The following is a 15,969-nucleotide window of genomic DNA, read 5'->3' as shown; positions in this document are numbered from 1 at the left end:
CTGCTGTTCTATAGAGGATCTTTGACTAGCAATATTGTAGTAGGTCCTTAAAGACAGCAGAGTGCTCCCGTCATATAGAGGATCTTTGGCTAGCATTTTTTTGCAGTTGGTCCTTAAAAACAGCAGAGTTCTGCTGTTTCAGTATATAAAGGATCTTTGACTAGTGTTATTGTAGTAGGTCCTTAAAAACAGCAGCGTGCTCTTGTCATATAGAGGATCTTTGACTAGAGTTTTTGTAGTACAGTAGGTCCTTAAAAACAGTAGAGTGCTGCTGTTCTATAGAGGATCTTTGACTAGCAATATTGTAGTAGGTCCTTAAAGACAGCAGAGTGCTCCCGTCATATAGAGGATCTTTGGCTAGCATTTTTTTGCAGTTGGTCCTTAAAAACAGCAGAGTTCTGCTGTTTCAGTATATAAAGGATCTTTGACTAGTGTTATTGTAGTAGGTCCTTAAAAACAGCAGCGTGCTCCTGTCATATAGAGGATCTTTGACTAGCATTTTTTTGCAGTTGATCCTTAAAAACAGCAGAATGCTCCTGTCATATATGATGATCTTTGACTAACTGAACCATATTGCTTATGCTTTAATTTATGACTATATTAACTTTCATGTGGTAAAAATGTGAATGTATGGCGGAGGCTTGCACTGACATTATATACAAAATTAGAATAAATGTTACTGAAGACACCCGCTGTAGCTTTTTGAAAATTGGGTCCCCAGAACAATTTAGTTGAATGCCCTTGCACCATTGTGTCAAAGGTCTCATCGTGGCTAAAGTAACCCACTAACCTTGCCTGAATATTTTTTATGAATCTTGAAGTCTTCAGAGTGGTTGAATAAATCTATTTATGATAATAGGACATGCAGCAGCTGGGGTTTTTTGTGTTTAAAAGCGAATCCCCACTGTTTCAAATTCTCTGCAAGAAAGTACAAAGAGAGTATTTTAAGATAAGACTGATGTGATAGGGAAATAATACTCTAATATGGTGCTTTCAAGGTTACAATGTAAATGTGATTGTCTGTCAAAAGTAATGTCCACATTGCATTGAAAACAGTGACACCACTCGTTTAGCTTGTTTCTCTTGTAGAACAAGGTTTCTTTATTAATTTGAACTTTTTCCCGCCGTTGATCTTGATGCAGATTCATCTTTGTGAATGTCCACACCTCATAAAGTCAACTCCTAAAAGAAAGGAGAGTCTGCCAATGCGTTTTGAATAAAACTTTCATTGCAAACTAAATATATCTAATAGGTCAGGAACGAGTGACGGCATTTGACAACTCTGTATCACTCGTCCTGTCTCATGTGGCCGTCGCATGCTTGAGAATCCACTGGACCTGTCTGCACGGTCACAGGGCCGCTTCGGGATTTATGGCCAAGTGAAAGCCCTGCTTGCTCATTTCATACGCTTCAAACATTTCTCTCGCAACGATTAAATCTTCCTTTTTTTATGGGCTCATTGCATAACCGCAGATTTATGACAGCTTGTGGTCATACGGTGGATGCAAATAGAAAGAGCTGCTACAGGATATTGGGTGTGATACAGCAAGTGATAACATCTCTGTCAAATTCTCTCTGACCCCCACTTCTTGAACAGGAAGTGTACATAAAGTGTAAATAAGCAAACATGCCAAAGTTGCACAATGCGTAACACGGACCAGATAAAAAGGGACATTGGTGTGAGTGACATGAAGCAATGTCCCATGTCTAAGTTGATACGGGTCACGTTGGTTACTGGTACAGAAAGCTGATCCTTTGACGCTTCCTCGCTTGTCTGCATCAAGCCGAAAGTAAACCGGTCTCGGCTGGTCAACGCTGTCACCGTGACGACATCAGCATGAAAAGCGGTTCTGGCCTGTTAAGACTGCAGGCAGGTGACATTGAACGCAATTCCCACACGTGATCAGCGGGAAGAACGTTCCTATAAGAGAGGAGCGCAATCTGAGTACATGGGACGACCTTTGACCTCATGGTGCACTGCTGTGGCCGATCTGTACTTTATGTCAACATTTCTTTGCTTTGTTATTTTAGTCACACGCTTGGTTCATTTTTACCCTTTGATTTGTGACCTAAGACAGCACAGTTAAGAAATTGACGTGTTTGACAGCTGTAGTACCGAATATCACCTTTAGATGGCGACAACAAACCAGAGGCAAAATCTGGATTGGTTTTTTATTAGATGTATTTATTCATTATACTGTACAATATTTTTGTCGCTTTTCCCTCCTGTATACTATTATTATTATTGTGTATTATTTTTATAACTGAAAATGCTTGTTTTTCGCTTTTTCTTTCCCTATTACAAAATGGTAACATAGGAACATGTAATTATGAGTATAATGCTGATACATAAGATTGAATAGGACGTGCTTCTTTCCACTCTCTTTCACACATGTTTCATTGTGCAAATGTAATTTAAGTTTATTATGCATGCTCTAAATCAGGGGTGGGTAAACTGCGGCCCGCGGGCCACTTCTTGCCTGCCAAGTGTTTTAATCCAGCACCCGACATTTCCAAATTCCTTTTTTTTTTTAACCTTTAACATGGATACTGTAGCTGGCCACATGGCTTGCAGTGCTATTGTGGCACGCTTGAGTTGCCAGAATACTGTAGTCAGATTCAATCTGTAGCTTGTAAAAACAAGCCATCCAAAGAACACAACATGTCAACACACACGATGCACAAAATAACCTACCTACTGCCCCATGTGGGCATACAAATATCTAAGCGCAATACCCATGCTAAAAAAACACCCATATATTCCCGCCGCTAGGCATGCTGGGTAGCTTTTGGTACTTGTTCTCCCAACATTTTGTCTTATTTTGTTGCATTTTTGCTAGATAGAAAAAAATATGTTGAGGAGGTTGTCAGGGAAGTAAACAAGGAGGAGTTGACATATTCTTGATATCCAATGTTTTATTGTTCGTAGTTCATATTGTTGTTGCAGCTGGACTACACAGCGGGCGTTTGGAACTAATAGTTTGAAATTATGTGCTATGTTTAGCGTTTAGTTGTTGATTTATGCGATACGCTAACTTGCTGTGGATGCATTATGTTTTGGTTTTGTTGCACCGTGAGAAAGTATGTCGTTCTGTTTGATGCCACCTATATTTGATTAACCCAATGTGACCCAAAGTTTGCCCAAACCTGTTCTAAATCAAGGTTTTCAAAACTTTTTTCTTGAAAAATGAAAGGATCCAAGGGCTACTTTGATATTTTGCAAAGCAACACTTGTAGATATGCTAAGAAGTATATTTTTTAAAAAAGCATCTCAGCTGTGTGACATTGTTGAAAAAGCTTATTAGTAGTATCAACTTCGCTCTTTGCTATTTCTTTCCCATTTTTGTTGTTGTTTTTTTTATTTTCCAAATTTCAACTTTCTTTTTAAAAAGTCTTTGTAAATTTATTTTTCGGAATATTATGACTTCATTCCATAATATTATAACTTTTTGCTCCAAAAACGACAACTTTATTTGGTTTGTTCTCATAATATTATGACTTTAAAAAAACAAACATATTTTTTCGTAATTATTTCAACTCTACGTTGCTAAAATTACATTACTTTTCCTCATAATATTACGAGTTTATTCTTGTAAAATTGCAACTTTTTTCAACTTTTTTCTCTTAATATTTCAAGAGTTTTATTGTCATATGCACAGTAAAACAGGTAGTTCTGCTATGCAATGAAATTCTTATGCAATTTTGAGTTTATTCTCATAATAATATAACCTTTTCTACAACGTTATTTTTTAAAAAGTGCAACTTTATTCGATGTTTTCTTTGTTTCTCATAATATTTTGACTTTAAGAAAAACATCTTTTTTAAAAATATTTCAACTTTATGTTACTAATATTACATTATTTTTCCTTATTGTATTACGACGTTATTCTCGTAAAATTACAACTTTTTTGTTACGTTACAATTTTTTTCTCTTAATATTTTGACTGCTGATTTTGCTTTAGTTTTTTGTTAAATTATATTTTTAGAATGTACCACGGGCCAATAAAACAACAGCCGCAGGCAGCAAATAGCCCTCAGGCCATACTTTTGAAATGATTTCTAAATAAACAAAACCAATAACAATGCTTTCAACCTGTGAATATTGCATTATTGTTATGGAGTAGTGGTGGTAGTTGGTAGTGGGTGGGCGGATCCATTCAAATAGCTATAACATCGATACCAGGGGTAGTATCAGTATCGGATCAATAGTAGCGTGATGAGATTGATATTTTTCAGTTCTAAGTTTATTTTCTTCATAATTCAGAATTTTATGTTGTCGGTATTGTTATGTTTATATAGTGAAGCTAAATCAATTTTATTGATATAGCACTAATTCACAACATAAGTTATCTCAAGGCACGTTACATATGGAGCATGAGGTCTCTCCTCATACATTAAAGAGAACGAACCGAACCTCACATGAGCAAGCACTTGGTGACGGAGGCTAGGAAAACGGAACGTCTACGGAAGAAACCTCAAACAGAACCGCAGGCTCTGTGAGGCGTGTGTCTGTCTTGACCAGTTGGGTTGTTATATTGCTCTATTTATAAATTATCATATTGTTTACAAACTCAATAAAGGTAATAATTGTATTATGCTGTTACTATTTTTACTTTATTTTAAATTGTATTAATTATTGTTCACAAGTACGTTGGTTGATTAAAATGTTTTATAAAAATCTTTGTACTGTGTTTTATTCTTATCATAATCAGGGTCAATAAATTAAAGCCAAAAATCACAAGTAAAAAGTATCGGTATCGGCAATACTGTATTTACTTGGTATCGAATCCTGCCAAAATCTACAGTATCGCCCACCCCAAGTTGTTGTCCCACTAGTTGTTTCCCCATTCTTTACGTGCGCGCCCCCGGGAAGCGTGGCTTCCAGCTCGCGGGCGCGCAGCGCTAAGGGGCGGGGCGGGACTGCGCGCAATCAGGGCAGCGCTTGATGAGAAGTGTCCCGGATATTTACCTTCCTGTACCTGGATCCTCGGACACCGCTGGCCGTCCTGAGGTGTCCTCGGCGGTCTGTCTCGTGTGTATGACTCGTCTCTGAAGCGGGATGACTGAGGTAGACGTTACTCTTTTCTCAACAAAAAAAGTTGTTTCGTATTTGGAGGAAAGTTTACTAGCAAGGCGATTGTTCGTGTTTAGGGTGTAGCTGACTCAACTTGAGGCTGTCAACAGGTTCCTTGTTCGGCGCAAAGTACAGAGAGGTCACTGTCGTTTATATTGACACGATTTTTACTTTCCAAATCAGGTCTGGTTTGGTTTGTTTAGTACACTAACTACTTGTTTACTAGTCCCTCATCTACAATATCTCAGTCCATGTCAACATATTACAAATAGATGTTAACCACTAAGAGAAGCTAGCATGTACATGCTGATTGTCCCCTCTTTATAAGAACATGTACATGTTAGTTGATTGGAGGCCAAGTCTGTGAGAGGCTGTGGAAAACAAGCCATCAGCTTAGTTTTTAATACATTCCAAGTGTGTTGCCGTGTTCAAACATTAACTAAAAAAACACTGTGGGTCCCTTGTTGAGTGGGATCCATTAATCGTTTACCTGGAAGCGCAGACAGGAATGGACACACTCATGCATGCATGCAAAGACTTTTTTTTTTTTTTTTTTTTTAGTGCATGTGTATGTTTTTGTGTGCTGCAAAGGTGGGCGTGTTTCAGCTCTAAAAATGTTTAACATTCTTATCATTCAGCCGCCAGTGCAGAGAAGCGGCGAGATGCAGCGTGAGAGGGACGGGGACGTGTTGAGACCGAGGCCTAACAATAAAGACACTACACACACTTTCAGAGTCACTCCTTCACATTCATGCTGCATTACTCACTGCAGGCCTTTTGCTTCATCCATTACTCAACGTGCAATGTCATCCTGAGGGAGGTGCTGTCAGACAACAGTGAGGAAACATCTCACACCGGCCTTGTGGATCATTTTTGTTGTGATGGTGTGTGTGTATGTGTTTCCAGGACCCCTCACTGTGACGAGCTAAAGGGCCACTGTGGTGGGGGCAGTTACCGTGGTAACAGACATGCCCAAACCGGACTTGCTCTGCCTAATTCAGCTGCTGGACGGCACCATTGAGACCTTCAGAGTAAATGTATGACACACACACAAATAGCGTTTCCTGCCTGTGCGTATGAGGAGATCAGATGTTCCTGCTATCTGTCACCGCGCTCTGCTAATGATTGTTGTGTCCGAGCGCCATTCTTGCTCTGCATTGATCCACGTCTCCTGTTCATCAGTGACCTCGGTGTCAAGGACAAGCTCACCTCATACAGTTGTCACGCTTCGTGGCCTTTTTTGTTTGCATTGTCAGCGCATCGCGTCAAACGGAGCCCGCCGGCGATTTAGACACAAGCGTGCACACATGCTGCAAGGCAATAGCAGTGTTGCCCTTTCTGGCGGCAACTGTGTGGCATCTCTAGTTGAATAATAAATACAGTGGAACTTGTTTGTGTCGACAACCCGTCGATGTTGACCAAATCATCCAGTCCTGGTCCACCGTGTTCTTATTATTACTAAAAAGTGTCCGTTCAAGCCGATCCTTATGTCTCTGCCAAAAATCACAAGTAAATGTGGGAACAAGGAGTATTTTTGATTGTGTCGACAACCGCTTATGTCAACTTTAGTCTGACATGTCTACCACTGTATAAAGGCCCTGTCACACCTTGATGATTTAGCCAGCGTACGCCAACGTATGAAAAATTTGGCCAATACGCTGGCGTACGTCGAATAAGTTGTGGGTAAGTTTTGTGTAAGTTAAGAGCACGCTGAAGCACGCCGGCATATGTCGTAGTACGTCCAAGTCGTCCAAAAATTTTGTGCATGCACAAAACTTTTCGACGTATGTCAACGTATTATTCATACGTCCCGCATACGCGGGCAATAAGTTATGCGATCGTTGACGCCCGTTCACACACGTTATTTGTAAGTTACGCACAAGTCGTAATACGTCAACATACCTTGAGACAAACCGGTGTCTTCTTGACTCTCTTCTTGGCTAGGGTTGGCTAAGAGGAGATGGAGATAAAGTACAGATAAAGTACATTATGCGACGCCTTGAAAGATATTTATACTGCTACATGCTTGACCAGTAGAGGGCACTGTGACACTGGGAATGAACCTGCGTCATCTCCATCAGAGTGAGAGTGGGAGGGGGAGGCTGCGGGTGGTGATGGATCCCTCTGCCCTGATACTTCTTGGCAGCGGTCTTCGAAATTTTCTTTGGCATGATGGTGATGTTGACACTGCGATGTCTAGTGAGGTGAGTCATCAAGTGGCAGTCTTTTTATAGGCTATGGCACGTCATCGTCGACCATATGCTGCCGTGCGGTTTGCATAAGTTAGACTGGCGTTGGGCATAAGTTGTGAACGCCGGCAACACGCTACGCATTCGTTGGTGTAAGTTGTCTATAAGTTATAGAAACGTTCTATATAAGCTACTAATACGTCATGTATACGTCCAACTTGTTATGAATATGCTATGTATACGCCCAAAATGGAAAAAAACGTTGGCAGTTCAAAGTATGCCATCAAAATGATCACGTCAGGCATGCGCCACCTAAATCAACAAGGTGTGACAGGGCCCTAAGATTGTACGGTTCCCATATGTTGGGGGAAGTTCTTACTATTTTATGAGCAGAATATGCACAAGCTGCACTGTAATATAAATGGCAATTGCTATCGATTGTTACAATAATTAAAACGCGATCGTGACTTTTTGTTAACTGTAATTAGTGACATAGTAACATACACTCCTGATCAAAATGTTAAGACCCATTGAAAAATGTACATTTTGCACTGTTGAATCTTAAGGAGCTTCTAAAGAGCTTCAAAATGCAAAAGAAGAAATGGGAGTGAGACACAATATTTTTTGAGTAAGCAAGTTATTGCAAGCAAGCATTAACGTGAAATAAGCAGTTGATCAGCTGATCAAAAGGTTAAGACCGTAGCTCAGAAATACCCAAACCCCCCCAAAACAGAAATTAAATGTTCAGAAAAGACTCAGTAATGAGTCTTGTTAATCCCCTCAAAAATTGTTTTGGACATGCTTGATGCCGGCCGCACGGTAGCCAAGTGGTTAGCATGTTGGCCACACAGTCAGGAGATCGGGAAAACCTAGGTTCGAATCGCCGCTTGGAGTTTGCATGTTCTCCCCGTGCATGCATGGTTTTTCTCCGGTTTCCTCCCACATTCCAAAATGATGCATGGGAGTGTGAATGATTGTTTGCCTTTATGTGCCCTGTGATTGGGTCCAGGGTGTACCCCGCCTCTCGCCCGAAGTCAGCATACCCCCGCGACCCTAATGAGAAAAAGCGGCATAGAAAATGGATGGATGCTTGATGGCAGTGTTTCCAGGAAGCTAGTGGGAATGTTGTAAACTTCCATTGCCATCCAACCCCAATTGTTCTCAATTGGATGTAGATCAGGGGGCTTATTGAGCTTATATGAGCTTTTTCCTCTGGAAGAAGTCCTTTGTCAGGGGGGCATTGTGAAGTGCAGCGTTGTCCTGTTGAAAAAGCAGTCATTACCACACAGACGAGGGCCTTCAGTCACCAGGGATGCCCCCTGCAATATCTCCACATAGCCAACTGACGTTTGACGCCCCTGCACAACCTGAAGCTCCATTGTTCCATTGAAGGAACAGCACCCCAGATCATGGTGGCGCTCCCTCCACTGTGGAGTGTGGGAAACATCTCAAGTGGGATCTCCTTGTCATGCCAGTAACGTTGGAAGCCATCAGGACCATCATGGTTACATTTTTTCTCATCATAGAATAAAACTTTCTTCCACTTCACAAAGTCCCATGTTTGGTGCTCCTGCGATTGGCTGGCGACCAGTCCAGGGTGTACCCCGCCTCTTGCCCAAAGTCAGCTGGGATAGGCTCCAGCATACCCGCGACCTTACTGAGGATAAGCGGCATAGAAGATGGATGGATGGATGGATGTTTGGTGCTCTTGTGCATATTCCAAACGTGCAGATTTGTGGCGTTGAAGGAGATGCGGCCTTTGAAAACGTTTTTTCCTCTTAAAACCCTTCTGTGACAGATGTCGTCTGATGGTTATTGCACTGCACTCCAGTAACAACCTTCATTTGGGCGGGGATTGTCCCGTGTCTTGATGGACAGCCATTCGGCCAATGAACCACTTTACATTTTTCCTCCATAACCCTCAGGATCTTTGAGGAAGTTTTAAATGACTGTCTTACTGTGTCCAATCTCAGCAGCAATTGTGCGCTATGAGAAGCCTTGCTTATGCAGCTCAACAATCCGACCAAAAGAGAGAAAGCTTTTTTTCCTTTGCCATCAACAGATCACGATAGTGTGCATACCTGACAGAAAATGACATTCATTTCACGTTTTAAAGTCTGCGGTCTTAAACTTTTGCAACTTTAGCTGATGAACAGTCAATTTCATTTTTAATGGTTGCAATAAATCGCATACTCAAAAATTTTTTTGTTTCACTCCCGTTTCTTCTTTTTGCATTTTGAAGCTCTACTTAGAACCTACGTAAGATCCAACAGTGCAAAGTGTAAATTCTTGTAATTTTTTAAACTGGTCTTAAAAATTGTATATTTCATTAATTTGTGCAAAAAATATACTTGTATTATTTCATATTACACTAAGTCCCCAACTTACGAACATCCGACTAGCGAACATTCGGAGATACGAATACAAGCCGACTGGTCTATATTTTCATGTGTTTTGCCTTATAAGTCCATATTTCACATGCTTGACCAGTAGAGGGCACTGTGACACTGCTAATAGGACCAACAGGTGATGAAGAGGGGGGGAGACATGAAGAAAAGCTAAGTTGTAGCTGTACGATGCAACCCGCACAGTTTGTTATTAAAGTTATGAAGAGTTAATAGGCCTGCTTAATTCTACACCACCCACAGAACACTACCTCTTTTAGAAGACTCTAACGACGACGGCGATTTGTCCTTTTTTTCCCAATATCTCCTCCTCCACCACCACTACCAACGATGTATGCTCGACCACTCCTCTTCAAAGGTAAATAACATTTATCATTACGTATTATTATATCATTTTTATTATTGTTTTTTTCATTAATTATCCTCGTTTAATATTACTACTGTATCCAAACTCATATTTACATACATACGCATATACTGTATATGTATATACGTACATGTAGTACCTATATAATTGGTAATATTACCTTTTCCCCTACTTAAGAACAATTCAACTTAAGAACGGTCGTCTGGAACCAATTGTGTTCGTTAGTTGGGGACTTAGTGTATTGCAAAAATGCAGTTGAGTAGTTGCAGTAAAAAAATCTGTATTGACCTGATTATAAGACGACACTGAGGATAAGACCCCTCTTTAACAAGACAGTTTAAAAACATTTATCATGGTTTCATCATCAGTCAGATGGCTATAAAAAATGTGTCTTATTATATTTCTTAGCGTTGCTTATCTTAAAATTGCCATCAAAACTCCTCTTCTGTTTTCTGCATGTATACATCTTTACACCATATTAAATGTAAGACATCTTGTCTGTTTTTTTCCTGGGATATATGCAGTTTTATATCTGGGTCAATGCGGTAATTAAAGTAATCTATATTTTGTTTCGGTGTAAATTTAATTATTGAAAAATCAGTACAGTAATCCTTTGCCACTTCACACTTCGAATTTTGCTTCTTCACTCTATTACAGTTTTTCAAAAACAATTTCATTATTAATTAATCACTGTTTTGTGGCCTATTATTAGTAAGAAAATATGTATATTTAAGCACATTAAGCATTTGCAAGCATGAAAATGGCTAAATGAACTGAAGTAGAAATAAAAGGAATTCGGAAGATGCATTCAAAGATGTGATGATATGTAGTATTTTCCTAGAGATGAGCGAGTACACCACTATCTGTATCTGTTCTCACATCTAAATGATCTGTATCCATACCTGTACTCAGAGTGGAGAGGGCATAAATCGGAAGTGGATGTGGTTTATAAACTGATATAAACTGCTTTTATATCACCAGCCAAATTAGAAGCAAGCAGACGGGGAGAAAAAAAACCCCAAAACACCGTCAGTGACCGACGCAACACGAGCCGGTTACAGCTCTGTCATGTCATGCACCGTGTGTGTAACGAAACAAGTTTACAAAGTAACTTTAGATACGAGCTGAGCTGAGGAAAACCTAAAAAAAAACCCCGTCTGGAGTGGACCCAAATACAGCAAAATAGAGAACGTGAGCTGGAGTCGACCCAAGCAAGCAGAGTCACTGTCTGTTTTGTGTCTGTGTGTGAAAGACTGGCAGGCACGGCTCCTCTCTCTGGCTGTAGGAGTCTGTCTAGGTAGGGGCGGTCGCTGTGTGTAACTGGCCAATCAGAGAGCGTGAAGAGTGAATACATAAGTAGTTACCCAGTGAGCATTTTCCTTCATCACGATTACTGATAATGGCGAGCTGTACTCGTTTCATGCTCATACTCGTCTAAAACTAGTATCCGTCACATCCCTGTAAGTAATGTTACGTTGATGAGACAATAGCCACTGTTGGAAGTAAAAAAAATTACAAGGAATGCTATATTATGTCTTATTTATCTCTTAAATTGCTTATTTACTCCTATTATGTCTACTGTGTTGGGTAATATGACTGTATAGGTGACTGTAGGGGTGTTATTTCCTGTTTAGAGGGCTCTAGTGATGTTAAAAACAGTAAACAGGTTTTCTATGCTGTAACTATGAAAATATTCCATTCATCAATAAGGAATCATATTTCACGGAAATTCACTTATCACGGTAGGGCCTGGAACCAATTGACCACGGTAGACGAGGGATTGTATTCTTTTTTTTTTGCATTTTGCACAGTAGTGTGTTTGCTGCAGCAATAGATCACAGGGCACCTCAGTTTCTAGTAAATGAGTTTCTTGAATCGAGTGCTCTTTAAGTGCTTCCAGACATTGGGAGAGAAGTGAGAAATGCAAATCAGCTGTAAAATAATGAGCTTTGCACCACAGATGGCCTTTAAAAATGATTGATGATTGGCTCTGTCTAGATCAGGGGTGTCCAAACTTTTTCCACCCAGGGCCGCATTCCAAAAGATTGAAGAATGTGGGGGGGCAAATACTGCGGTCAGTCATGTTGGCTGCGCCTCATGTCATTTGTTGTGTCCATGTTTCAGAAGCAGGATGAAGGCGTAGTTCTGTTGGACCAAGTGTGTGACCACCTGGGTCTGCAAGAGAGACAGCTCTTCAGTCTGCAGATCAGAGAGTCCAGCACAGCCGTCCCTTCAATCACAGCCAACACACACTCGCCTGTGAGCATCTCGTGCACATTAAGCCAGCCACTGTAACGTATCGCACATTCTCATTCCCTAACAACCACAGGGTGCGCTTCCATGAATGTTTTTTTTAAGCCCCCTCTAAGCAATTATGCTGAATCAGTTTTTCTTTCAGAGATGGCTGGAGCCTGAGAAACCATTGAAGAAGCAGATAAAAGGTATTCATCTTCAGATAATTCATTGTGTTTGTTCAGAATGACTCTCATTTAGTATATTTTAATATTTACAGAGGGGCATTGTTGATGATTGAGGTGACTGTGGATTTAAAGCAACACTGACATACTAACATTTATCTGCAGGTCTCGCATATCCCATTTACCTAAACTTCAGAGTGCGCTTCTTCATTTCTGACCCCAACTCTCTGCAACACGAACAGACAAGGTACTCACTCCAATATTTTGCTTTATTACCCCTAATTAGGGATGCTCCGATCATCCATGAGTGAAATCATCCGATACCGATCACATAGATTAAGCGTAAATTTTTCAATTTATTTATGATGAGTGCTATTGGCCAGGGGTGCTGTATAAGGGGGAAAAGTTAGGGCAATTCCAAGGTCCCCTGACTGCCAGGGGCCCCAAAAAACAGGTAATTATTAAAAAATGAAAAGGGAGAGCACGCCATATAATTTTTTTTTGCACCCCTGCTATTGGCTATAAGATGTGAAAAAGGGAACCACCTTCATTTAGACAAAAACATATTTGACTTACTTTTTCAAGAGAACATATATCACTGGTGAAGCCTTCTTTGAGCAGACTTTGGATGTAAGAGTACATAGTTTGATGGCGTTCTAGCGGGGCTCCAAGTAAGTGAGCAGTCTGCAAACCCGGTGTCTTCCACCAGGCTGGTCATCTAGGCCGATTAATTCATACATCCATCTTCTATACCGCTTCTCCTCATTAGGGTCACGGGGGTATGCTGGAGCCTATCCCAGCTGACTTCGGGCGACAGGCGGTCGCCAGTCAATCGCAGGGCACATATAGATAAACAACCATTCACACTCACATTCATACCTACGGAGAATTTAGAGTCACCAATTAACCTAACATGCATGTTTTTGGAATGTGGGAGGAAACAGGAGTACCCGGAGAAAACCCACACACGCACGGGGAGAACATGCAAACTCCACACAGAAATGCCCAAGGGAGAATTGAATCCAGGTCTTCCTGATCTCCAGACTGTGACTGTGTGGCCAACGTGCTAACCACTAACCACAGACGTGTCACTACGCCAGAAAAGTAGCTCCTGTGTGTTAGCTCCTACAATAACAGCGTCGCTATAGCATGGTTAGTATGCAGGCCACGGCATGTCAATGGACTGTTGTTGACGTTTTTTTTATGGCTTTATAGGCGTAATAAGTGAATCCCAATTACGTGCTATGTGAAAAACTGCCAGCACCTGCCTAAAGTGCATCAGGCCCAGTGAAAATGATTCAGTTTTTGATTAAAATTACTGCCAAAAATGTGTCTCAATTTCCGTACAGCCAAACAGTGCGCCTAATACACTGGCCTGTTTTCTTGTTTATCATTCTGTGGAGTCGAGTGCCCAAACAATGCATCCACGTGCTGGTGACTCTCTGTGAAAAATGTATAGTCGTTCTTTTACAGTTGGGACACGAGAGACAGAATCCAGGCAGGGAATCCTTTAATCATCTTTGTATGTGTGTGTGGTTGGTTTATTTGTTCAGAGAATCTATACAGAACAATGAACAACTGAGTTTCTGTGTTCCTCCTTCCTCCTAATAAGCACAGTGTGCCTTGTTCTGATGAGGCGTTCAAACGCACTTTATATTTCATAGTGTTTACGTCCTTTTTTTTTTTTAACGGCTCCAAAATAACCCACCATTGGGCCAAAGAAAATTGCAAGTTCCACCACTTCGATAAAGAATGTGAGAAACACTATTGAATTCAAGAAAGATGTCGTAGCAAAGTGCAAAGGTAGCGTCTGTTACAATACAATTGTAATGTAGCGGTTTCCAGTTAACACAGGTTGCAAAGGGAACAGTTCAAGAGAGACACAAGAACCGGTCCACTGATGATGCAGTCAACACTGCCATCCACACAGCCCTTTCGCACCTACAGGTCCAGGACACATATGTCAGAATGCTATTTATAGCTATAGCTCTGCATTTAAAACAGTCACCCCCACAAACTCACAAATAAGCTCCTCACATTTGGCCTGTCACCCTCCCTCTGTAACTGGGTGTTTAACTTTCTCACAGGCAGGCCCCAGTCAGTCAGAGTCCACAATCGCACATCCAGCTCAAGAATTGTGAGCACTGGGACCCCACAGGGGTGTGTGCTGAGTCCGCTCCTCTACACGCTCTTCACCTATGATTGCGTGGCCTCCCAGAACAACACCAGCTTCATTAAATTTGCGGATGACACTACAGCCATCAGCCTGATCACTGGTGGCGTTGAAACATCATACAGAAGAGGGGTGGTGGACCTCATAGCTTGGTGTCATGATAACAATCTCCTTCTCAATACAGATAAGACTAAAGAGATGATCATTGACCCAAGAACAAAGGAAAAGGAGCCGTATAGACCCCTGTTTATTGATGAGACTGAGGTGGAGAGGGTGAAAACCTTCAAGTTCCTTGGCACATACATCAGCGAGGACCTCACCTGGTCTCACAACACCCAACAAATTAAATTAAAGTCCCAAAGGAGACTGTACTTCCTGAGAAGACTGAGGAAATTTGGCATGTCCCCCAAAATCCTGAGTTGCTTCTACAGATGCATCGGAAGTGTCCTTACAGCCTCCATCACTGTTTGGTACGGCAACTGTACAACACGTGATAGGAAGGCACTCCAGCGGGTGATCAAGACCTCACAGCACATTGTTGGGGCAGCCCTCCCCTCACTGCAAGACATTTATAAATCTTGAGTCCTACGAAGAACACACAACCTCATCAAGGACAGGACACATCCACAACACTCATTATTTACACTCCTACCGTCAGGCAGACGCTACAGGAGTTTGAAGTCCAGGGCCACAAGACTGGCAAACAGCTTTTACCCACAGGCCATCAGGCTTCTCAACGAAGCACTCACACACGTCGCACGCAACACACGCACACACTCATAACTCTATTTATTTATTTATTTATTCATTCATTGGTATTCATGTCTCTTCTGTTGTTATTGCTTAATTTATTGGTATTTATGTTTCTTATGTTCTTAATCATTTTCTTGTGTTTTCTTTCTTTTTTGGGAGAATGAACAGAACAAGAATTTCATTGCATAGTAGAACTACCTCTTTTACTGTGCATAGGACAATAAAACTCTTGAATCTCTTGAATTACAGAAAGTGAGCTGGGCCAGTGTGTAATGATGATTGTACCTACTGTTGAAGTTTACAATAAAGTTGACGCGAGCAAGTATACAGCTCTAACTGTTTACTCTTTAAATTTAAGTTTGTAACATACTAGAATGAAACATCCTCTGCATGGCTCTTTCGTCCCCTTCAATAAAGTATGTAATGTTATGGTACTATTGTAGGCACCTGTCACTATGATGCAGTGCAAATTACTGTGCAATAGTCATACAATAATAAACATTCTTTGGTTAGTCGGTACATGTCTGACAAACTGAAGATCTTTATAAAAGCTCAGTTTTTGATACAGCTCTTGTATTGGATCCCAAGCTG

The 15,969-nt window shown here is 41.0% G+C and overlaps 1 protein-coding gene across 5 annotated transcripts in view; it reads left to right on the top strand.

Annotated features, from left to right (window-relative positions):
• The first annotated feature begins 4,922 nt into the window (after positions 1–4,922).
• Positions 4,923–15,969, top strand: part of ptpn3 (protein tyrosine phosphatase non-receptor type 3) — a 35,950-nt gene continuing 24,903 nt past the window's right edge. For 2 of the 5 annotated variants that reach the window (XM_054781552.1, XM_054781556.1), the window contains exons 1-6: positions 4,923–5,068; positions 5,713–5,910; positions 5,981–6,111; positions 12,160–12,294; positions 12,434–12,476; positions 12,618–12,699. In XM_054781552.1, coding sequence (XP_054637527.1) covers positions 6,043–6,111; positions 12,160–12,294; positions 12,434–12,476; positions 12,618–12,699 — 329 coding nt within the window. In that variant the 5' untranslated portion in view covers positions 4,923–5,068; positions 5,713–5,910; positions 5,981–6,042. Of the gene's footprint in view, positions 5,069–5,712; positions 5,911–5,980; positions 6,112–6,161; positions 10,027–12,159; positions 12,295–12,433; positions 12,477–12,617; positions 12,700–15,969 lie in introns of those variants that run through there. The other 3 variants (XM_054781554.1, XM_054781553.1, XM_054781555.1) reach the window with 3 other exon arrangements.

Source organism: Dunckerocampus dactyliophorus, chromosome 7 (genome assembly GCF_027744805.1).
Source record: "Dunckerocampus dactyliophorus isolate RoL2022-P2 chromosome 7, RoL_Ddac_1.1, whole genome shotgun sequence".
Taxonomy (NCBI): domain Eukaryota; kingdom Metazoa; phylum Chordata; class Actinopteri; order Syngnathiformes; family Syngnathidae; genus Dunckerocampus; species Dunckerocampus dactyliophorus.
This window is presented reverse-complemented; position numbering and strand designations above follow the sequence as displayed.